General features: G+C 42.5%; 1 protein-coding gene across 2 annotated transcripts; it reads right to left on the bottom strand.

Moving 5' to 3' along the window:
- Window positions 1-4,405: 4,405 nt before the first annotated feature.
- Window positions 4,406-25,143, bottom strand: LOC131722740 (zinc finger protein ZFP2-like). 2 transcript variants are annotated; one of them, XM_059015781.1, is made up of 3 exons: window positions 25,084-25,143; window positions 8,417-8,924; window positions 4,406-6,277 (listed from the first exon to the last, which is right to left on the bottom strand). In XM_059015781.1, exons 2-3 carry the CDS (start codon window positions 8,892-8,894, stop codon window positions 5,148-5,150), a joined length of 1,608 nt encoding a protein of 535 aa, XP_058871764.1. In that variant the 5' UTR covers window positions 8,895-8,924; window positions 25,084-25,143; the 3' UTR covers window positions 4,406-5,147. The 2 variants fall into 2 exon arrangements, with proteins under 2 accessions (XP_058871764.1, XP_058871763.1); XM_059015780.1 differs by having other exon boundaries at window positions 8,417-8,921; window positions 25,084-25,133.
- Between the last annotated feature and the right edge of the window lie 288 nt (window positions 25,144-25,431).

Raw genomic sequence — 25,431 nt, 5'->3', positions numbered from 1 at the left:
GCAGACAGGCTAAAATAACTGAATCTATTCAATCTTGAATAAAGAAGACTATGCTGCGATCTGATTCAAACATTCAGAATCCTAAAAGGTATAGACAATGTCGACCCAGGGGACTTCTTTGACATGAAAAAAGAAACAAGGACCAGGGGTCACAAATGGAGATTAGATAAAGGGGCATTCAGAACAGAAAATAGAAGGCACTTTTCTACACAAAGAATTGTGAGGGTCTGGAACCAACTCCCCAGTAACGTTGTTGAAGCTGACACCCTGGGATCCTTCAAGAAGCTGCTTGATGAGATTCTGGGATCCATAAGCTACTAACAACTTTCTTATGTACTTACCTGTGAGCTCCCCCACTCTGCCACTGGATCCATTTCTCACTGCCCAGCCAGTCTGTGACATCTCTTTTGGAGGCTGTCTGCAATGATGCACGAGGCAGGGGCAGCTTCAGGCTGGATTGAAGTGACTGTTTGTCCAGGGGGTCCCCCTCTGTCTCAGCAGGGAGTCTCCCTCAGAAGGGTGAGGCTCTACAGTGGCTGAGCCTTTGAGGAGGGGTGGCAAGAGCCCCCAGAGCAGAGACACACAGAACACCACACTTGTAGGTTTGCATTCAACAGGAGAATTGTTAGAGTGAAACCCTGCTTCAATGCTGCCCTTTAGATTTTCAAAAATAAACAAATAAATAAATGATACCACAGCTTTATAACAGATCTTTGTTTAATTCTCGCTGAATAAATAAATAAATCTTCCTGTGTGTGACCGCTAGGTGGTGCTGCAACCCCAAAAAGTTTTTCACAATAATAACACCGTGTAACAATTTTTTTTTTTTTTTTTGTTCCTGGGTAGTAAGTGTTATTTCCTAATTGCTTATGCCTCAAAAGTATAGAAAATGGCTATTATTCCCCACAAACTTTGCTTTTGTGACCAGGACAGTGATATTTTGAAATTTACCTATTTTCCAGAACATTCCGGATAGATTCAGTGCTGAGTAAACTTGGAGTAACTTCTAGAACTTTCTAGAACTTTCCAGTAATATAAATAGTAGTATAAATACAGGGGCCTTAAGCCCACCAGTTCAGTTTAGTTCCAGCTGCCTAAGTGGATATATATCTGCATTTTTCTGAGATGGCATCAAGGTCATAGGAGACTTCAAAATGGTGGCATTCCTGATGGGTGTCCAAGGCGGTTTTACCAAGTTTCCCTGCTATCTTTGCCTTTGGGACAGCAGGGACACCAAGGCGCACTACCACAGGCGGGACTGGCCACAGCGGACCGAGTTCTCTCTGGGGAGGAACAACATCAAGTGGGAGCCACTGGTGGACCCCCGGAAGGTGCTGATGCCACCACTGCACATCAAATTGGGCCTTATGAAACAATCCTGGAGTGCAATGAATTCCCCAAGAAGCTCACTAGTAAGGAGAAAGCGGCTTGGAACAGCTTTGTCGCAGTGGTTCGGGGCTTCCTGGGCAATCACAAGGCCCAAAACTATGTGGAGCTGGTTGAGACTCTGGTGAAGAACTACGGCACAATGGGCTGTAGGATGTCCCTCAAAGTCCATATCCTTGATGCTCATCTTGATAAATTCAAGGAGAACATGGGAGCGTACTCGGAGGAGCAAGGCGAGCGCTTCCACCAGGATATACTGGACTTTGAACGCCGCTACCAAGGACAGTATAACAAGAACATGATGGGAGACTACATTTGGGGGCTGATTCGTGAAAGTGATTTACAGTATAATCTTAAATCTCGAAAAACTACTCGCTTCTAAATCTTTTGTCGTCATTTTTGTATTACTTTAGTATAAATACATGTTAATTTGGATTCATATGTTGTTTTTTTCTGACTTTATGTGAACGAAAAGACACAAATTCGCCCGTTTTCTCATTGGAAATAGGTAAATTCCAAAATATCACTGTCTGGTCACAAAAGCAAAGTTTGTGGGGAATAATAGCCATTTTCTATACTTTTGAGGCATAAGCAATTAGGAAATAACACTTACTACCCAGGAACAAAAATTGTGTTACATAGTGTAATAAATTAAACAAAAGAAAATAAGTCATAATATTTGTCTACTTCTTTTCCTTTCTACATGAATCTGTGTATATAATCAGTTTATCATCATACAATATCAAACTTATCTAGAATTGTCTTTATTTTGCCATGTTCTTACCATGTTTTTTTTTTCCAGTTCACTTTTCTAAGGAGCAGAGCAGACCCCATCATCTAAAGATGATTGAGGGCATGTTTGCTATCAAGCTGCTCAGCTCAATCTCCCCTTTTCAGAATCCCCTCTTCGCATTTTAACAGGGGATGCAGGGCTGCATTCCAGTTTTCAGGGTCAATTTAAACCCTGCCTGCCTTCACTTCCTCTCACTAACCACATACACTTATTTCCTTCTCAGAAATGAAGGCAGAGCTGACTGACCACTTCCCAGCAAAAAAGGAGAAGTGTGTTCTGTTTTTGAGATGACCTCTGCACAGTGCTGTCTAGAATGTCACAGTGCTGTCTAGAATGTCACAGTGCTGTCTAGAATGTCACAGTGCTGTCTAGAATGTCACAGTGCTGTCTAGAATGTCACAGTGCTGTCTAGAATGTTGACCCAGGGGACTTTTTTGACCTGAAAAAAGAAACAAGGACCAGGGGTCACAAATGGAGATTAGATAAAGGGGCATTCAGAACAGAAAATAGGAGGCACTTTTTTACAGAGAATTGTGAGGGTCTGGAACCAACTCCCCAGTAATGTTGTTGAAGCTGACACACTGGGATCCTTCAAGAAGCTGCTTGATGAGGTTCTGGGATCAATAAGCTACTAACAACCAAACGAGCAAGATGGGCTGAATGGCCTCCTCTCGTTTGTAAACTTTCTTATGTTCTTATATATGGAGAGTTGAAATCTCCCATAGCTTGGTGAAGCTTACAATCTTATTACTACCTTGTAAGTGTGTGTAGTAAGACTGTGATGTCACTACCGTGGCCTGTAATTGATTACAGCAGTGACGTCATCAATCTATCAGAATTCTAAACAATCTGAGAAAATTGCTGACTTGAGGTTTCTCGCTGTACAGCTCTCCATATATAATAAATAATGAAGTATAGGTAAGTGTGTGGAATCAAGCCTGTTAAGGGTTTCTTGGGGTCCTGGGACATCGGAGGCCACTGGACCTGTGGTGCTGAGGCCCATGATGTCCTATAACCTCGAGAAGCCGGAAACAGGCTTCTATTAACTTCAATATTTATAATCTTTTCAGATAAGTACCTAGTTGAGAAACAGGGCTGTTCTAGTGTTTTGATCATCGGGAGAAAAAGTGGACATACTTCTTGAGCAATTTCACCAGAAGTTGCAGAGAACCAGCAAGTAACAATATTAAAATCTGCCTGACGTGACTATTCAATGCTAGGTGTTAATACTATTTTGTGTAATGGTAAATGGAATTAAATTGAATATTTCAGCCTTATTATCTGCTACAGCCAAATAACTTTTATTTTCCTTTAAAGCTGTCAATAAAATGTCTGCATGTTTTAGTTGACGACACCCAGAAGAGAGAGATGCTTGATCTCTGGAAAAAAGAAGAGCGGCAAATGTTTGCGGAGAAGAAAACCGTCAGGCAGCTTTTGGGTACAATTGGTTTTATACGCCTGTTCCTTGATTTCTTTTTTATTAAAAAAATATTAAAATGTTGGGGTTGACTTTGTCAAATGGTTTAATATTCATTGTTATTGTTTGAAACTGTTTTCCCCTTTTAAGCCTCTGAAAGTTACAGGGAGCAAAAATATTTCAAATTCTTGACTATGCAGAGAATAGAAAAAAAAATGTAACCAAACAAACCTTAGTTTCATTTGAGGAAACATTTAATTTGTCACTAATACCTGTATTCAGTGTATTGTAACATGTGGTGTGTTTTAAAAAGCTGCTGGGGTTACTTTTTTTTTTTTTTTCAAAATTTCAGATAAACATGATATAAAGGAAACCTATGTCCGAAAACTGAGAACTTACTATTTTCTCAGGTACAATTTGTCACAATTCTATGCAAATAATAATAATAATAATAATAATAATAATAATAATAATAATAATAATAATAATCTGGTGCCCTAGAAAGAAAATGATGTTGGACTGAATTATTATACTAAAGATTTATTTATTTATTTACTTATTTTTAATTAACGTAAATTATTTGGTAGTCATTTTAAAGTATTGTGCCATTTTCTTTTTTAAAAAGTAGCAAATCCGCTTACTGTGGCATAGATGTACGACGGTCTTTATTTCAAATTTTCAGAGCACAGGTGACAGCTTCAACACCAGAACCGCCGAGATTTCAGACTACATACAACCGCCGCACCTGCAAAATGTGCGGCTGCATTTTAAAATGGCTTTGATATGAAAATGAAAAACAAACAATTGGATATAACTTAATATTTTTATCTATGAACATCATACATAACATTTTTAGAGCAGAAACACTGCATTTACATTGAAAATTTAACTTCTTTTTTCAAAAAGAGCTGTAGCGTCAGAGTGGGTCATAATATCTTTCTGTGTATGAAATTAACAGAATTGAAATATACAAAGGGGGGTCTTAAGCCATTCTCTGTGCCTACTTGGTTTCTCTCCCACTGACCAAGAATGCTTTTAGAAAGAGTTGTGAAATGACTGCTGGACAAGTGTTTTATCTTTCCCTATCATTGAATGAATCATTTAGGTGCCAGCAGTATCTTGGAGGCAAGCCAGACAGTTTTCAGTATGCTGTGACACTTCGGACAGAGAACATACAGCAGACTGGGGTCCAAACCACAAACCAACTGAGAACAATGGGCTGTCTCTGAACGAGAACAACCAATGAGAAACACCCCAGGTGGACTCGGGCACAGCCCAAAATAATCAAACTAACCAATCACAGGGTGGAAGTCAGTACAACAAAACCAGCAGCGTGACTTTCAAAGAGGGCGCTCCCCACACTGAGATCTTCCCAGCAGAGCTGTCCATATGAGCTATGAGCAAGTATGAACCAACCTTAAGCCTACAAGCAGTCCCTCATACTTTCTTTCCTGTTAAGAGCGATACACAAAACAGTAATTACACAGGGATTCATAATGCAAAGCTAAAGTTTTTTTCCTCATGAGTGAAAAGTCGCACTGAACATAGTCTTTACCGTTTCTCTCCTCTGTGAATTCGCTGGTGTGTTTTCAGGGTTTTGGACCGACTGAAACTCTTCCCACAGTCAGAGCAGCTATACGGTTTCTCTCCTGTGTGAACTCGCTGGTGTGTTTTCAGGGTTCCAGACTGACTGAAACTCTTCCCACAGTCAGAGCAGCAATACGGTTTCTCTCCTGTGTGAGTTCGCTGGTGTTCTTTTAAGGTTCCTGAGTGACTGAAATTCTTCCCACAGACAGAGCAGTGATACGGTTTCTCTCCTGTGTGAGTTCGCTGGTGTTCTTTCAATGTTCCTGAGTGACTGAAACTTTTCCCACAGTCAGAGCAGCAATAAGGTTTCTCTCCAGTGTGAGTTCGCTGGTGGGATACAAGGCTGTCTGAACGTCTGAAACTCTTCCCACAGTCAGAGCAGCGATACGGTTTCTCTCCTGTGTGAGTTCGTTGGTGGGATACAAGGCTCTCTGACTGTCTGAAACTCTTCCCACAGTCAGAGCAGCTATACGGTTTCTCTCCTGTGTGAATTCGCTGGTGTATTTTCAGGGTTCTGGACTGAATGAAACTCTTCCCACAGTCAGAGCAGCGATACGGTTTCTCTCCTGTGTGAGTTCGCTGGTGTTCTTTCAGATTTCCTGAGTGACTGAAACTCTTCCCACAGTCAGAGCAGTGATACGGTTTCTCTCCTGTGTGAGTTCGCTGGTGTTCTTTCAGGGTTCCTGAGTGACTGAAACTCTTCCCACAGTCAGAGCAGGAATATGGTTTCTCTCCTGTGTGAGTTCGCTTGTGGGAGTCAAGGCTGTCTGACTGTCTGAAACTCTTCCCACAGTCAAAGCAGTGATACGGTTTCTCTCCTGTGTGAATTCGCTGGTGTTCTTTCAGGGTTCCTGACTGACTGAAACTCCTCCCACAGTCAGAGCAGCCATATGGTTTCTCTCCTGTGTGAGTTCGCTGGTGTTGTTTCAGATGTCCTGAGTAACTAAAACTCTTCCCACAGTCAGAGCAGTGATACGGTTTCTCTCCTGTGTGAATTCCCTTTTTTTTCTTTAAATGCCCTAACTGGGTAAAACCTTTTCCACAGTCAGGATATTCTCCACCGCCTGCCCTCACTTTAGCTGCTGGACTGGAACCTATAAAATATGAACAGGAAAGAAAGTATGAGGGACTGCCTGTAGGCATAAGCTTGGTTACACCAGTTTAAAAAAAGTAAAATTAAACTTAAAGTTAAACTAGAGCAGCCATTTCTAAAATAACTTTGCAATAGACTTAGTTATGTATAAAAAGTTGTCAGGATGTGAACAATGAAAAGAAATGACAGGTACGTTATTTAAACAGTTGTAGCAACATGTGGAACGCTATATTTTTCAGAACCCCGCTACTTACTCTTTAAAGCCTTTATGTGTAAAAGCAAAGTCAGTAAAGACGGACGCTGGTGAAACCGAGCCCTGGGATCAAAATCTGCCTTCAAAGTTCTCCTGTAATGTATCAGGTCTATTTCCTCTAACAAACCCTACAATTAGATATTTTTCAATAGCATCACGTTCAGGGGTTTAGAATTTAAACGCAAGTAAAGTGTCAAATGTTTTTAATTTTGCTTAATGGTTTAAACTTTGTCAAAAATGTGCAGGTCAAATATTAACAACAAGAGGGTGTTTGCAAATAACGGCTACTAAGAGTTTTCTTTCGTTGTCTATTTCCTACCTTTGTCACGTGGCATTATTGTCATTGGATATTCACCTCCCAATGTCCAGCATGATTCTGCTCACGTGACTATCAATGTGATCTTCAGGAGCTTGAAATAACCAAAGCCCTGTCTGGACATATTGTGATAAAAATGTAGACTGTGCTCTGCAAAGCTCAGTTACAGAGGCAGTAAGGGAACAATGTTAAAGCACATGAGAATAAAGCATCCTGTACATACGTGTTGGATCTAGTGTGGAAGTGATTTGCTAGTAGTGCTACGTGATAAAACGGTGTGTGTGTGTTTTAAGTTTGCACCCTTTATATCGACAGAGATGCCGGTTCAGTTTGCAACTATTATTTTGGTCTTCTTTCTTTCCAACTGCTGCCAGTCAGACAAGTACAAACTATTACTCTTAGTTATTATTATTATTATTATTATTATTATTATTATTATTATTATTATTATTATTATTATTATTATTATTATTAATCCTGCAAACGTCACAAGTCTTTCTTTGAATAACATGATACTGTACTTGGAATAAAGTCAGTGTGAACATAACTAGTTATTGTCTCATATACAGTAAGTAGGATAGATTAGCGATTTGGATTCTAGCGCTGTTTGAATAATTAGACTGCATCACATTTCTGTAATAATGCAATCGATGCTCTCGCCCTCTAATCAGAACAGACCACTGTACCCCGATGCGATCGTGCTTTCATACTGCTGCATAGTTTATATACATTTACTTATACACAGGGCTTCATTTAGTCATTTATTTGATTTAATTTGTTTGTTCTGTCAAACAACTTAATGGGCTTGTCATTCAGGCAAGCCTTCATTTTTCATTACAAGCAGGACGTACAAACGAGATCGCGACATGTTAATAAAAGACTCATCTTTATTGAAGCTAGAATGAACAATAAAGTATTTTATACTAGACACACTTTATTACAATGGTTAGGCATGACAATTTACATTAATAAAGATGAGTAGGTTCTGCTTTGCAATGAAAAAGACTTACGATTTAAAAGCCCATTTAGTTGTTTCACAGAAAATCAGCATGTTTCTCAGCTGTGATTGAGATACACGAATGGCTTAACAGGATCAATTGCATTTTTTTTTAAAGAGAGTAGAAAAGCCGAGGTAAAACACAGACAATCAGAAGCCCTATTTATAACATACATGCAGTAATTTATAGAAAGCTATTTATGTAAAAATAAGTAATAGCACTATCTCAATGTTTTTTAATGTTTAAACTATAATTAAATGGAATCTAGCACCCCTAATAACACTACACATGTACAATAATATCCCTCTATTTTTACACTGAACATTTCTAATGTTATATACAGTACTTTGGTTCTTCTCCCCCTTGGTATAATTGGGTATAGGAGTGCCAGTGTGAAAGGGGCTTACATCTATATTTTAAGCTCACCAGTAGTGAGTCCTATCTTGAACTGGTTGGAGTGGTACGTGAAAAACAAATAGCTAGTAATGTAACCCACATGCTCCCTCCCTCCCTCTCAACCACACTGTGGATATCACGCAATCTAGAATGTCACAGCTACTGGGAGTCACTCACCTGCTAGACTGCATTCTGAATGCGACTGCCCGTCTTCCTTTCCACCTCGTGTGCTGTTGGGAGAGTCTTCCTCTCCAGAGCCTTGCTCTCTCATGCAGATTCTCTCCAGCACCACACTACATTCCCGCAGGCGTACAGGCTCCAGCTCAGGGATGGGTGGTTTGAAGTCCTCGGATTCTTCCTTCCCTGGTTCCATGTGGTCAAACTCTACTTCAGGGGGCTCCCGTTTAATACGGACCTTTTCCAACACATCTTCTTGTTTAACAAAAAGGGGTTCTTCTGTCTGGGGGATCTCCAATTCACTGTGCTCAGCTTTAGTCTCAGATACCTCCATCAGACAGCAGTCACATTGCATCTCACAGAGCTCCTGTTTTATGGGGAGGGAAGCCAGCCCAAAAGACTCCACTTCAAAGGGGGGTAGTTCAAGTTCAGGGAACTCCTCTTTAATTTGGACAGATTCCATCTTCACACTGTCCATGGCAGCACACAGGATTCTGTTTAGAAGCTGCTGAAAGAAAGAAAGCATGTATTTATTTATTTATTTAGAGTACTACTAAGGCCATTCAAGGGATCGACAAAATCTGGCCTTCACAGCAGGGGTGGCTTTACTATAGATGGGACATAGGATTTCTTGTGATAAGTTTATAATACCTGCAGAATGATGGATGAAAGTTGGCAAAAAGTTGCAATATTTTTCTTTTCTTTAAACAAGTATGTTCAGTATTTTAGAATGCTTTCTCTTAAAACAGCCGATCAGCAAGGAGTCATTTTGTCCTCGGACCTTAAATTTAGATTGTTTACAAAACATGATGTGTGATACAAGGTTCCAGAAACTTTCTTAAACTCTCATATTTTTAACTATTTACACAAACATTGCAACATATTTGAGGCCTAGTTACTTTTTTAAGGTGCAGGCAAACTACCGATAAAATATCTTGTTGCTCACACACTGATCAACGAGGCAGTCAATAAACTAGATTTGCTGTATTGAAAAAAAATAAATTGCACAAAAAACTGTGACACTGTTCAAGTCTGTTCCTAAATACACTCTTCTAGCTAGAATATTCCCCAGAGAGGTTGTGGCGGAGTGTCCCGCCCCTATGTATATGAGCGCTGTTCTTATTATTTGTATTATTATTGTTTGCGGCGCAGATGTAAAGCCGCCGCCACTATTTGTTATTGTTTTGTATTTTTTATTTTAACACCTTGTGAGGATGCGTGACTGATCGGCTACTGATTATTTAACTAGCTGACAATCACCCGTCCTTATTAAACTTGTGCAGACTATGGCCGAGGGGTAATAAGATAATTAATTAATAGCTAGTTAACCCCTCGGCCAGAATATAAAAGCCTGCAGCTGTCTTTGTTCAGGTGAAGGGTTCAGAGTGGAGAACGAGTGTGGAGAGGAGGTAATAGAAAACTAGAGTAAACAATTGCTATACGTGCTGGCTAAAAACCAGCACGATACTTGTTTGTTTCTGTTTGTTTGGCCAAAGTGCCTTTTTGTTTGGTGTTTGTTTTTACATCTTTAGTTTGTTTTATTATATAATAAACGTACCGAGCGCTGTAGCGCCTCAGTTTCGCCCTGCTACTTTGAGTTGAGTCTGTGTTTCTGGTCTGACGTCACCACTGCAAGCCATCCTGTTCACAGTGGTACACACCAAGCAGATGGTAAATACAGTAAAATACTGTAATATATTAAACATAAAAACACTGTTACCTGATTTTTTAAATTCATTTCCACAGTGCCTTTTAGTTTATCTGTAACATTTTGCACCAAAGTCTGGGTCTGCGTTACAAACAACTAAACTTAAACAAAATGTAACCTGCTGTTTTATCGTCCACATTTAAAATTACATTTTGTTTGTGCGGGAGGCTGGCTGCGGCGGTGAACCACAGAGACGATGCAGCGATCACGAGTGACCTGCTAATCGTAATGCAAATAACCACTGAAACTACTTGTTAGTGGAGGCGAATGACATCTTATCATAAGAAAGGTTACAAATGAGAGGCCATTTGGCCCATCTTCCTCGCTTGTACTGTGTCCATTTTAGGACATCCTCAGTCATCACCCCTCCTCGAGTCAATCCTCACCCCTCTTCAAGTCAATCCTCACCCCTCCTCAAGTCAGTCGTCAGGCATCAGTCCTCCTCGAGTTTTTTTTTTTCCTGGAGAGTGAGAGGTTAGACGGAGTCGTCTGAATCACCCAATCAAAGAGCAAAAAAACTTTCGGTGCTTCCATTGGGTGAAACAGATGTCAGTGTAGCTGCTGATTGGTGCAGGCGTTTTTACCTTTCTTCAGCATTTAATATGTATACTGCAAGCATTTTAAAAAATACTTTAAAAGTTACGATGTGCAATTTCATTACTTGAATTTGTTTGGATTTAAATTGTAAGGCAAATCTTCTCAGCATACGGCATCAGACAATTGTTTTTTTGTTTGTTTGTTTTTTTGTGTAACTAAAAACAATCTATCATTTTCTGAAGAAAAGCATTAGAAAAGTAGACATCTGTGTATTTGTGAAGAAAAAGCAAGCTTCTCCCATGCACCCCATAGTACATGTGTAATTGAGATTGTTTTATGTTACATTGATGTGTAAATCCCTTTTTATTTTGAAATAATTCATAATATAAAGAGACAATGTGAAGACATGATTTTGTTATAGAAAGAAAAATGTAGGGCTGTATTAGAAGGTTCAAAGGTTCGTTTGCTAGCCAGGAATTCAAAGGTTTTAAACCTTCGAAGGTTCATCAGACGCCATTCACGCACTGTGTGTGTGTGTTTTTCTTTTCTGTTAACAGAAATCATTTGACAATGTGTGAATACTGTAAATCACACATTAAATGTCTCACATGCAAAATTTGATATTTTTATTTGTATAATGCACATTACTAAACAAAAGCTGTTGTATTAAAATCCAACCAAATCATAACAACTCTATATGGCGCCGCTGCCGTGTATGGAGCAGGTAGTATGCCAAAGCACTGGGGGGTACCTATAGTGGTTGTAGTGCTTCAGTAAGATATGTACTGAATACCTAGTGTACAAGACAGTGTAAGAGAAGTAGAATATGTTTGAAACATAAAAAAATATACGCTAACACTAATAATTTTAATTTCGAAAAAAATGAGCACTGTCCGTCCCTCCTCTCTCCAGCTCGTGTTAACCAGAGGCAAATTTCTTCATTCAACATATCGACAGCAAAGCTTTGTGTAGGGTAAGCTGTATTGAAAGAAATGTCCCTCTGCTGTTTGGGATTTTTTTTGTTAAATGCCCAGACAACCAAAAAAAAAGTTGAATGCAAACTGTGCAAGTGACTGTTGATGTATCATGGAGGCACATCCAGTCTCTGGGGTCACTTTACAATCGTAAGTTCATATTATTATTATTAGTAGTAGTAGTAGTAGTAGTAGTAGTAGTCCTATTTAAAGCCTAGTAGGCCGGACTACACCGACCGCCCAGTGGCAGTCGGTGCACCGGCCGCCCAAAGGCGGCCGGAGAAAAAATTCAATTTAGCACCCCTAAATTAGGGGTGCCAACAAGAACTAGGCCTTAACTAATTAAAGAAAAAAACGGTGAAAAAGGACTGTAAATTAAATATTTAATACCAAAGGGGAGGTGGAACAGAGCACGCCCCCTAGAGCCCACTGGTCGACAAAAGTGGCCATGTCGCCAGCGGACTCCGCGTGGGCGTGCTCTAACTGAATCCGGGATCGGACAAGGGTCCTGAACATGGCCCCACAGTCAAAGAGACCCTCCCCGATCATCTTACGCTTCCTGGTCTTGTAAATGGCGAGTTTAGCAAGAGCCAGGAGCAGATTCACGAGGAGGTCCCTCTTCCTGGTGGAGCCACGAACAGGGTGCCCGAAAATGAGGAGGGTAGGCGACCGACCGACCGGTCCTCCTGCAGTAGTGCAGGAGGTCCCGAACCAGAAAGATGTTATCGAAAATCGTCCGGTTCGGGACCGTGTAGGACTGGTCGGGGTGGATCACGTCTGCCAGCACGGACTTGAGCCTCAGGGAGGCGGCCTTGGCCACGATTTTATAGTCCGTGCATAGCAGCGAGACCGGGCGCCAGTTCTTTAGGCAGCGGAGATCCCCTCTCTTGGGCAGGAGCGTGATGACCGCCCGCCTCATCGAAAGGGGCATCTCCCCGGTCTCGTAGGCTTCCGCCAGGACCCGCGCAAAGGCGGGCCCCAGCAAGTCCCAAAACTTCTTGTAGAACTCCACGGTCAGCCCGTCGATGCCCGGCGATTTGTTATAGGGCATCTGACCGAGGGCGTCGGAGAGCTCGGCCAGGGTCAGCTGGCCCTCGAACTCGTCCCTGACGCCCTCGCCGACCGTGGGAAGCCCATCCCACAGAACCCTGCACACGTCGGAGTCGACGGGATCCGGAGAGAAAAGGGCAGAGTAGAAAGCCCTGGCCCTCTCGTTCACGCTCTCCGGATCCGTCAGAAGGGAGCCGTCGTCCGCCAGGAGGCAGGTGATGTTCTTACGGTCTCCCTTCTTTTTCTCCAACGCGTAGAAGAAGTGTGTGCCGCGGTCCATCTCCCGGAGGAACTGGACCCGCGAGCGCACAAACGCCCCCCGGGACCGCTGGAGCTGCAGGTCCCGCAGGGTGCACTTCTTCTCCTCGTACGCGCTCTGCTCGAGTTGGTCCCCGCGAGCCAGGCTGCTCTCCAGATCGAGCAGCTCCCTTTCCAGCCGCTCGATCCGCGAGTCCCTCCGCCTGCTCGCGCCCCTCGTGTACTCCTGACAGAGGACCTTGATCTGCGCTTTCCCCACGTCCCACCACTGACGCCAGGTGGGGAAGCGAGATCGCCTGCCGTGCCAGACCATCCAAAAGTCCCAGAAAGACCGCTCAAAGCGCTCGTCCTCCAACAGGCTGTTGTTAAAGTGCCAGTAGGCGGAGAAATGCCTAGCTGGCACCACGGCCACCGTCACGGCCACCAGGTTGTGGTCCGTGAACGGCGCCGTCCTGATGTCGGAGGCGCGAACGCAATGAGCGTGGTTCCGCGACACGTAGAACCTGTCAATCCGGGACTGAGACACCCGCCCCTCCCTCACCCTGGTGAAGGTGAAGGCCGAGGCGTCCGGGTGTTGCCACCGCCAGATGTCGACCAGAGAGAGCCGAGCGATCAGCTCTCTCAGGGCAGCCGACGAGAGCGGGTAGGGCTCGCGCCCCACACGGTCCGCGGCCTCGAGGGTGCAGTTGAAGTCACCCCCGAGGACCACGAACTCGTCGGCGCCGATGGTGTTCAGATGGTTCGACATCCGGCGGAAAAACTGGACCCTCGCCGGACCCGAGGACGGAGCGTACGCGTTCACCAGGTGAACGGTAGCGTCCCCGTCCCGGATCCGGTGGTGCAACAGACGGCCCGGCACGACGTTGACCACATCGAGCACCGTGGGAACAAAGGACCCGGAGAAGAGCGTCGCCACCCCACAAGATGACTCGGTGAGGTGGCTGAACGACACTCTCCCCCCCCACTCCAGCAGCCAGTTGGCCTCGGCCTGCAGACTGGAGTGGGTTTCCTGCAGGAAGCACACAGAGTAACCCCCTTTTTTCAGGAAGGAGATTACCTGGGCCCTGCGGAAATGGTCCTTGCATCCGTTGACGTTCACGGTCCCGATGCGATACATTGTCCTCTGTCAGGTGTAGTTAGCGACACTCACGGGAGATCCTGAGATCTCCCGAAGTTCACCAACTGGTCGTGAAACTTTCGGGCACGTATGTGCACGCACGTGCCCGAAGTTTTGCTGGCGTGGCTGGCCCTGAGGAAGGATCTCACAGAGTTTAGGATCCTCTGAAAATCCCCCCATTTGTCCAGGGCCAGCTGGACCTTGTCCCTGCGGTGGATGGTGGCCTCCAGGAACTCCAGGAGCTCCGCCGCAGGGATGTCCGGAGAAGGGGCGGACAGACTCTCCGAGCCCACGCTGCATGTGGACTCCGAGTCCTCCTCCCGCTCCTCCGGTTCTCCACCGCCCACCTCGCGGTGGAGAAGCACAACGCACTCACGTTGGTGGGTGAGCGCGTTGCGTCTTATTTTAATCTTGACCGACTCCCCCAGCGTCCCCCCCCCAGGGGACGCGGCGGGAGAGATCGGCGGAGGGACCCTGGCGGGGACCATCTGCACCCTTGATTTCGGGGGTGCAGACGGACGCTCGACGTACACCGCCGAGCCGGACGGTCTCGCCGTCCCCGCTCTGGGTCCCTCCTTTGAGGTCCGAGGCACGGTCTCAGGCCCTCCCCTTTGGCCTCTCGGCGGGGGCCTCTTCCATGGGCTCCGCTGCCTTTGCGGAGCCCCGGACCGCCTCGGGGGGTGGTTCCTTCTCCCCCTCCGTGGCAGCACGAGGGCCGGAGCCCTCATCGCCGGTAGAGGGGGGACGCCGAGGCGCTCTTTCTTTTTTGGGGGCCCTCTATCGCCCCCCCGGGGACCCTCAGCAAGAGGCCGAGACGTGTGCACTTGCGTGCACACGTGGGAAGACGCGCCTGCGCCTTTCTCTTTCCCCTGAGGCTGCCAGAGGCTGTCCCCTGCCCTGCCACGGCGACGGGGAGCACACCTCCGGCAGCGCTTCTCTCGTCATCGTACCCGGGGATGAGGTGCTTCATTTTACGGGCGGCTTTACCGCCCTGCCTCGCGGGGGGCGCCGTCGAGGGAGTCCCTTTCTCTGGGACTCCCCCTGACCCACCGCCAGATGGTGCGGCGGCGGGCTTCGTCTCCCCCCGCTTGGCCTCCCCGGTGGACCTGGCCGCCGCCTTCTTACGGCAGGCGACCGCGGTCCACTCGGCGGCCTTCTCCCCCCGCGCGCTTTCGGGAGGCGCGGAGGGTCCGGCCGCCTCGGGGGCCTTCTCTCCCTTTCCCCCCCCGGATGTTACTGGGAGGGGGGCGGGTACTTTTTTGCCCCCCTTCTCTGCGGGCCTCTTGGAGGGCCCCGGGGGCGAGGTGGACTCGGAGGGGCGCGGTGCTTGCGCGGGTGGTTTTGCGCTTTTCTGGAGCTTGGGGCACCTCTTTTTCTGGTGCCCCAGCTCCTTGCAGTGAAAGCACCGCACCTCCTCCGAGGAATAAAAGATAACATAGTTGGTCCCCTCGAAGGGGACCACAAAGCTGCCCTCCGCGGTGTCCCTCCCCGCCAGGTGGATGGTCACCTGACGGCGGAAGGACAGGATGTGGCGGAGGGCCTGGTCTCTGCAGCCCAGGGGGATGGGGTGGATGGCCGTCTTGACCTCCCCCAGGACTTGCAGATGGGGCATGAGCAGGGCATCCTGAATAAAAGGTGGCACGTTGGACAGGATGACCCTGCTGCCCAGCCCCGCGAGGGGCTCAATGGGGACAAACATGCCCCCCACGCTGAGACCCCTCTCGATCGCGGTGTTCGCGGCGGCCTCCGATTTCAGGAAAAATACGGCTTTCCCGTACATTTTGGAGGCCGCCACGATAGCTGCTGGTCCCACCGCCTTCGCCATGGCCTTGACGAAGCCCTCGATCGAGAGGGAGTCTCGCAGGAGGCACCTGACCCCGTGCCTCCTGGTGATGTTTTTAAATGGGGGGGCCGCATTGCTCGCGGCCGCCTTTGCCCATTGTCTGGGGGGCTGTGGTGTCTGCCCACTCATTGTTTAATTTTTTATTTATATTATCTATTTATTTATTTATTTATTTATTTATTAAACAAGAAACAAACAAACAATAATTCAAAAATAAAACAAACACAAATTGCACACCCCTGCACTCTAATAGTGCAGGGGCACACAGAACACAAAGGTTTTTTGGGTTTGTTTTTTTTTTTCCAAAAAAAACAAACAATTTTTTATTTATTTTTAAAACAAACAAATAAAAATTCACACACACACACACACCTGCACTCCAAAAGTGCAGGGGCACACACACAAAAATAAAACAACCAAAAACAAAAAGTTTTTTTTTTTTTTTTTTTTTTAATATTAACAAACGTATTTATTTATTTTTAAATAAATAAATAAATAAATACAAATTGACACACCCAATTTGTCAAAAGGAAAATTCAAAAAGAAATCAAAGTTTAAAACTAAAAAATAGTTCTAAACTTAAAAGAAAATCAAAAAATCAAACAAAGGGCAAACAAAGGAGCACACGGCCTGTGCTCCCTGCCTGCCCTTCCCCCACTCTGCACACAGAGAAAGGAAGAACTAAAAAGTGTTTTTAATAAAAAAATAAAAACACTTGACCAGAATATTTTTAACTAAAAAGGTGCACTACTACTTTAGATAAATGAAATTATAAAAAGAATTGAAAAATAAAAAGTTTAAATAACTATTTTTAATGTTTTTAGAGCACAGCTGCAGGAGCTCCACAAATGTGTGACCTGTCAGTAGTAGTCGTAGTAGTAGTAGTAGTAAAATGTGACTGACTGATAACCTGCTTGGAACGGTGACTGTTAAATTAAAGTTGGTTTTGCCTCAGTCCGCTGCAGTTAGTGCTGCTGCAATGCAAGCTTACGCGCAAGCAGCATCAATTACGTGTAAATAAACAATGTGTATTTTTATTTTTATTTAAATTATAAAATTACTGTTCTATATAATGTAATTTTAAACTACAAATGAATGTTTTATTCCATTTATATGGCTATGGTTTAATAGGATTTTCAATCAAATATAAACAAGTAGCTATGGTGACGTCATCAGTAAATTGATGCCTGATGACTGACTCAAGGAGGGGTGAGGATTAAGGAGGCTCTGTGGTCCAGTGGTTAAAGAAAAGGGCTTGTAACCAGGAGGTCCCCGGTTCAAATCCCACCTCGGCCACTGACTCATTGTGTGACCCTGAGCAAGTCACTTAACCTCCTTGTACTTCCTCTTTCGGGTGAGACGTAATTGTAAGTGACTCTGCAGCTGATGCATAGTTCACACACCCTAGTCTCTGTAAGTTGCCTTGGATAAAGGCGTCTGCTAAATAAACAAATAATAATAATAATAATAATAATAATAATAATAATAATAATAATAATAAAATGGATACGGTACACTTGGTTGTAGTAGCTTATTGTTCCTAGGGCCTCATTTACAGTTACCAAGCACGTAAAGTAGTGAGCGTTACGTTTTACTTTTACCATGTATTCCTTATCTGATGTAAAATAAAAACTAAAAAAAAAACCGCCTTTTTCTCCTTTAACCCTTTGCGGTCCTAACCCTGTCTGACATAATCAAAAAGACGTCAACCACAGGTCTCTAGTCATTTTTTCTCCGGAAAAAGCAGAGAAGCCGAAAAAAAAGGAGGCGGATCTGAGCAATACACACAGTCCCTACACCACAGACATAACACAGACATAAACAAACAAGATAGCTGCTTCTGCATCCAGCGCTCATAGAATATCACAGACATTTGCCAAGCTTTTTGAGATGTTATAGTAATTAAATAATGACTTGGATCGCATTATTGAGGAGTTTGGTGATAAAACGAGTGATCAGGAGATGATTTATCATTATGCCCGACTATGAAGAGGTATGTGAAAGACACAACGAACAAGGGGTGGGGCAGGGCTGGAGATGCAGTACTGAGTGTCCTGTTGATATGCAGTGCCTTTTAAACCTGTTTTACTATGAAGAAAATTACTTTTAAACAGCGCTTGTGAAAATAAATTGGACCGGACGCGCCCAACAGACGCTGAAAAAACGGACCGCAAAGGGTTAATGCATACGGCCCACCCATTAGTTTATAAAATTGCATTGATGTACTGCATCGTTTTGGAATTCTTTTAAACAACCCGCCTCTTTAATATAACACTCTTATTCAACATGTGCAGATTGCATTGTATGAGTGACATTTCTATTAAACCAATCACAGCTCACAGAGGTAGTAAAAAAAAAACAATCAAATAGGACACAGGATTCGTTTTCTTGTGCACACAAAGCACACACAGAGCACACAGCGCACACAGCGCACACAGCACACACAGCGCACACAGCGCACACAGCACACACAGCACACACAGCACACATCATTTTGATAGCGAAGTGAAGGCTTGTTTAAACTATTTATTTTATTTTGTGTAAAATTTAAAATCAGTAGCCAAAAAGTAGTTGGAGATGTCACAGAAGCAAAAGGTAGAGGCGGAACACAGAAGATTCCAAAATCGTTAGCCAGATGATTATTTGTTCAATGAATAATTTTGACGGCGAGGCAATATGTGTGATTTGCAGAGCAACGGTTGCAGTTATGAAAGATTATTAAAACATACAGCGCCACTACGACACGCTGCACAAAGCAACGTATTTTGAGTTTACTGGAAATGAAAGAAGCTATGGAGTCAACGAAAGGTTTTTCTGAAAAATGCTGTGGATGCCATGAAAAACACAACCACAGGAAAGGACTTCCATGGAAAGTGCAGAATGTGCATTGCCGTGGAAGAGAAAGTAACTGGGATTACAACAGGGGGTGCACCATTGTCAGTTTTTTTAGTGCTGTTAAAAACATTATATTTTGGAATAGAAGTTCAATATTGAGATTTAGCATTACATACATCTTTAATTTTTATTGTAAAAATACTCTTCTATTTCCTCCATTATACTACATTTGTGATACTGAGGGTTTTTTTGTCAGTGTACTAGGAAAGCTGCTTCTAGTTATACCTGCCTATTTCTGTACTATAAAATACATTAAATAATATGCTGATTAACTGATTGAAACCGGGCCTGCATACTAGGTATAGGGATCGAAATTAACACCCGCCCACCCGCCAAGCGCGGGTTCATTTGGTCTGTGGCGGGTAAATTTCACATACTTATATGCCACAGTGGCGGGTACGTTTTTGTACACTTAACACTTTGAATGCCAGCGGCTCTGTGCCAGTGGTGTGAAGACAGACCGCCGTACCTTTAATAAACAGAAGCTTTTGGCTAAAACAACAAGAAACTTGAAAAAATATGTCACCACAATATGCACCACAACTTCTGCTTTCGATTGGTCTATTTGGCAGTGTGCTCCGCCCATGTGTGTGTTATGTGTTGCATGTGGTGTGTTAATGTTGGTGTATAGATATTGGTGCACTGGATATAAAAGGGTCTGTGTAGCACAGATGATGTAAAATGTATAATTGTACTTAGGCACGGGGTTTGCACAATCACTCCACGTGCAGATTAAAGTGGGTATTGGGATGGAAGCATGTGGAGCACAATTAGTTCACGTGCAGATGTACCGAGATTCCAATTGAATGACTGATTAGCAATCAAGTCTCAGTACAGCTGCATAAAACAGGCACGTTGCACTCGCTCGGGGTTGTGTGTTCAGGGCAAAAGAACGGGAGAGAGTGAGAACATAAATAAAGAATAGTAGTAATAATAATAATAATAATAATAATAATAATCATCAATTGCTGTGTTGTGCTGGAGGACCAGCAAGGTACTTGTTTGTTTAGTGTTCGTCCCTGTGTGTTAGTGTCTGTTCGTTTTGGTTATCTGTTGGTTTAGTTTGGCCTCAAGTGCCGTGTGCTGTTTTGTTCAACCTTTTATTTTCTGTGTGTTAATAAAACACTGAGAGCCGCAGCGTCTCAGTTTCGTCCGCAGTTGCTGTGTGTTTGGCCTGACATCAGCCTGTTCAGTCTATTATTTAATATATGCTGTCATTCAGGTTTGTTTTTTTAGCAAATCACATGAGTGATGTTACTGACAACCAAACAAAACAGATAGAGACGGTGCTTGCGCTGTGAAGTGATAGGACTAGTTTTCCATATAGTCTCTCTCGTTTTTTAAGAATTGAGGTGAGTTTCTGATATTTAATTAATTAAATCTAAAGGGATTTTTATAAACAGCTTCTGTTAATAAGATAGTATAAATATTATCGTATGTCATTCTTTTTAGATGTAAATTGCTGTTAGAGAACTTTAACTGCTTACTGCTAAATTAGTTGAAGTAATGTTTACATGATTTTTTTTTCTGATTGCCTTATAATAAAGTAAAATATTATTTAAATATGAGGAAAATATTTCACTGGATAACCGATCAATAACTTAGTAATTTTTCAGTGTCTGTGTGTGAAGGGCATAGCAGGCAGCTTGTCAGATTGAGAGCTGCGGGAAACTTACACAGCTTCCAAACAAACCTGAAACTTACACAGCTTCCAGACAAACCTGAAACTTACACAGCTTCCAAACAAACCCGAAACTTACACAGCTTCCAGACAAACCCGAAACTAACACAGCTTCCAAACAAACCTGAAACTTACACAGCTTCCAAACAAACCTGAAACTTACACAGCTTCCAGACAAACCCGAAACTAACACAGCTTCCAGACAAACCCGAAACTAACACAGCTTCCAAACAAACCCGAAACTTACACATCTTCCAGACAAACCTGAAACTTACACAGCTTCCAGACAAACCCGAAACTAACACAGCTTCCAAACAAACCCGAAACTTACACAGCTTCCAGACAAACCTGAAACTTACACAGCTTCCAGACAAACCTGAAACTTACACAGCTTCCAGACAAACCCGAAACTAACACAGCTTCCAGACAAACCCGAAACTAACACAGCTTCCAAACAAACCCGAAACTTACACATCTTCCAAACAAACCCGAAACTTACACAGCTTCCAAACAAACCCGAAACTTACACAGCTTCCAAACAAACCCGAAACTTACACAGCTTCCAAACAAACCCGAAACTAACACAGCTTCCAGACAAACCCGAAACTAACACAGCTTCCAGACAAACCCGAAACTAACACAGCTTCCAAACAAACCCGAAACTAACACAGCTTCCAAACAAACCCGAAACTTACACAGCTTCCAAACAAACCCGAAACTTACACAGCTTCCAAACAAACCCGAAACTTACACAGCTTCCAAACAAACCCGAAACTTACACAGCTTCCAAACAAACCCGAAACTTACACAGCTTCCAAACAAACCCGAAACTTACAGCTTCCAGACAAACCCGAAACTTACACAGCTTCCAAACAAACCCAAAACTTACACAGCTTCCAGACAAACCCTCTCAAAGATGTCTTGGGCTGCATTGCCTTTTCTCTCTGTGATTAATTTTTACAAATAAAAATGCTGCCAGAGAACAGCAAAAACGTTTTAGATGTAAATTGCTGTTAGAGAACTTTAACTGCTTACTGCTAAATTATTTGAAGTAATGTTTACATGTTTTTTTTTTCTGATTGCCTTATAATAAAGTAAAATATTATTTAAATATGTGAGGAAAATATTTCACTGGATAACCGATCAATAACTTAGTATGTTTTCAGTGTCTGTGTGTGAAGGGCATAGCAGGCAGCTTGTCAGATTGAGAGCTGCAGGAAACTTACACAGCTTCCAAACAAACCCGAAACTTACACAGCTTCCAGACAAACCTGAAACTTACACAGCTTCCAAACAAACCCCCTCAAAGATGTCTTTTCTATCTGTGTTACTTTTTACAAATAAAAATGCTGCCAGAGAACAGCAAAAACAGTTCACAAAAAGTTGATGAAAATGCTGAAAATTATTTTCGCTATAGAAAATAAGATCGCCCCTCTTATTTTTTTTTTATTTTTGGAATGGCAAAAAATACACTGCAGGCTGTTGATCTTCCACTTGCCAACCAAGATAGTGAGCCTGAAAGTTGTGATCCTCAGGACAGTTTAGCTGGCTAGACAGGTAAAGACGAGGTAGGAGAGAGAAAAAAAAACAGGAAAAAAAACAACTGTTTTGTATTGTAATCATATTTGTTCTACAGGTCAAACGAAGACAAACAAATTCCAGGGTTTTCTTGTATTGTTGCATTATATCTGTATGGCTTACACGCATCTATTTACATCTGTTTTTAGGTACAGTATTCTTATTCGTTATGGCCACGCTTTGTAGAACCTTTCCAATCTGTAATTTACACTCATTCTATTGTATTATATTTTATAACAAAAAATAAACAAAGTTTAGCAAGCATTTGAATCACTGTTCCCATGTTTTAGGTGACTGCAGAAAATAATGATCAGACTTGTGAATGAATATTAAGCTGCTGACAAGCTCATACTGTCCAGACTGTAACATCACAATATTTCAGTGTGTGAAAAACATTTAAGGCCAATTAATGACTCAAATGTGTCATTGTTAGATAAACTAGTAATTGTATTCATTAATTTATTTATTTGTACTGAATGAAGTATGAATTATATTATAATAGGGGTCTCTACAACATTTTGTTTTTGGGTTGTACATTGAAAACATTATTGTATTTACTGAATGTATTTTATATAGTTATTTAAATTTTTTTTTTTTTTTTACTTTTAAATATGCATCTATGGTCTCGTTATATTTGAACAACTTTGCACAAGCATTCATTTGAACAAGCATTGCTGAAATATTTATTGTTGATGTTTTGTTTCTAGTGTTTTGTGAATATAAACACAATTAAATTATATATATATATATATATATATATAAAGTATATTACATAGTTTTCAAACACTATCCTCTCCTGAAGACATACGGTGTATAAAGTACTGTATAAAATAATTTATTAGGAAATGTTCACATTTACCTGTATTGTACAGTTTTTAATAATCATATAATAGAATGCACACCTTAACCAACCATTTCATAGCCTGCAAAGTAGGGAACATGTTATCCTTTTGAACTTTTGTTGTATATGTATTTTTTTTCTTTCAGATATTCAAGGATATATAAATCCACTTACTAAATCATGCGGAATCTTGGTGAAAGACAACATGGTACGGGAAAACAATGTGGCATTCAAAGAGTTAAGACTGGTTTATATTCCATCGCTCAACTGTCGCTGAAGAGCAAGGCGAATTGAAATAGTATGTAGCTTTTTTTTTTTAATTACTTAAATTATTTTTAATAATATAGGGTTGATGAACAGACCGGGCTAAATCTAGGAATGACAAACAAGCAAAAGCATTTATACACTACATTGCTGAGGTAGAAAGGAGGCAGCTTCCAGAGAAAATGAAAGGTGCAAAGTTCCTGTCAGTGATGTCAGATGGTTCACCAGATAGCACTGTCATAGAAGAGGAGCTAGTAGATGTATGAGTCTGCCAGAAAGGGCTGGTGACTGTGCAGTGTGTGCGCATGCAGTCTGTGGAGAGGACAGATGCCCAACACATCTCAGAAACAATATCTTCACTCATGAAGCCGATTCCTTCAGACCCTGTTGAGACTGCTCAGAAATGTTGCTTGTTTGTGCATTTTCTTTTGTCGTCGTCTCCCCCGGAATGATGTTGGCCGGTAAAATGTCTGTGTGGCCGATGGATTCTTCCATCCACTAGCCATGGTGGCTAGTGCATGGACAAGTTCATTTCAAGCCCTGGTCATCCTCTCACTCTTAACCACTTCAACACCATGACAAACACAAGTACGTCAAATGAAAACCCACTTACAGTACCATGCTGTACCTGCGTACGTCAAGTTTTCTATTCTATCATCAGTTTCTCAGTCTAGCGTTTCAGGTTTAATTTTCTAAGGCAGTGCTAGTACTGTGGAATGTGCAATTAAAGTCAGGGGAGGGTCAGGTGACATTAGTATACAATTGCGTGTCGTGTAGAGATTCCAATTTATCTGTGCGTGTTTAGAAGGATGAGATATATTGCGGGAAGTCTTTCAACTTTTACAAGTATATATACAGTATATAGTGTTTTATATTAATAATTTTTGTTTTATTATTAGTTTTAATTGTTTAGCTGTGACGAAATACTATCAAAACACAGTACTGAGTACAAGGCAATGAAGCAGCCAGATCCTTCACAATGCCTGTGCAAAGCAGTCCTGTACACGCATTTGTGACTCTCCCTCCAACACAAGGGAAGCAGACACGGTAAAAAAGGTGCAGGGTCTGCTATGAAAATCAAAACAAAAGAAAAGACACAAGAAAAATGTGCAGTGGTTGCGATGGTAACCCCGGGTTCTGTTGTATTTAACATTTCAATAAATGACACAGAGCAAGTCGCTAATAATGGCACACGTTTTGATGTTGATTGAGTTTTATTTGATAATTAAAACTTCTTTATCTCTATAGTGAACATGGGTATGTAGTACAAAGGAGCATAAAGGGTTAATGAAAAACACAGTTTGTCATGTATTTGTGTTTTATTCATCATTTTAACATATTATAGCAATTACAGGTTTGAAAACATTATTATTATTATTTTCAAAATCTGGTAGCTGGGAAGGGATTTCAAACACATTAAATGATAGAAAGTCGGTTTCCCATGCGTGTTCAGGTAAGTGAAACAATGCGATATGCTTAGTATTAACGTTTTGAAAAGCGCCCGTTACAATTTCAATGAAATAAGAATTATTTGATAATAAATGTATTTCTTGTTTTTAAAAATTTCCGATTACCGCTTTTAAATTCCGATTCCCGATTGCTAGGTTCTAACCCCATGCTGTCTCAGGAATAGAAAAAAACATGCACGACAAAAAATAGCCAGACCGCCAAAAACAACATTTACCCGCTAGAAAGATGCTTTCAAAACAAGCTCAGCTTGTCAGCACTTTGGCCCGTGGCACGCAGACTGCAATTAGAGGGATGTGAGTAAAAACAAACGCGCTGCCACAGCCACGCCGCTTCAAACATACAACACACACATAAAAGCAACTCGTCCCTAGCCCACAACAACCCGGTCCTTTCAAAGTAATACAATATCACAGCTTTCTGTAGTTTTAAAACTTGACCAAGCATCACTTACCTCCTATTTCCTCTTCCTCAGTCTCTGAACGGGTCTGCCTTCCACAGAACGGGGAGGGGCTGCGGAACGAGGAATATACCAATCGCAAAATACAAACTGTTCAGTGAGGTTTGGCAATTCATCTAATATATACAAAGGGAATACTGATACCGGAGATATTTTAATAAAAAATGATTTGACTTTTAACACCGTAAACGAGCTGTTTGTAGAGCTATAATTTTCAAGTGAATACCATTTGAATTTAGATACCCCCCCTCCCCCATGCCGGAGTTGGTATAGCCCTATGTTATCAACAGAGACACTGAAGGCAGCAGCGCGGATGCTGCGAGTTTTACTCTGATACTCTGT

The sequence above is a fragment of the Acipenser ruthenus genome, chromosome 51, assembly GCF_902713425.1.
Source record: "Acipenser ruthenus chromosome 51, fAciRut3.2 maternal haplotype, whole genome shotgun sequence".
Lineage (NCBI taxonomy): Eukaryota > Metazoa > Chordata > Actinopteri > Acipenseriformes > Acipenseridae > Acipenser > Acipenser ruthenus.
This window is presented reverse-complemented; position numbering and strand designations above follow the sequence as displayed.

What these genes read in the sequence shown, in the direction of transcription:
- LOC131722740 (XM_059015781.1), bottom strand. Translation starts at nt 8,894, where the DNA reads ATGGACAGTGTGAAGATGGAATCTGTCCAAATTAAAGAGGAGTTCCCT. An exon ending in TTCAGAATGCAGTCTAGCAG is followed by an intron (nt 6,278 to 8,416) that starts GTGAGTGACTCC and finishes CATATTTTATAG; the next exon opens with GTTCCAGTCCAGCAGCTAAA.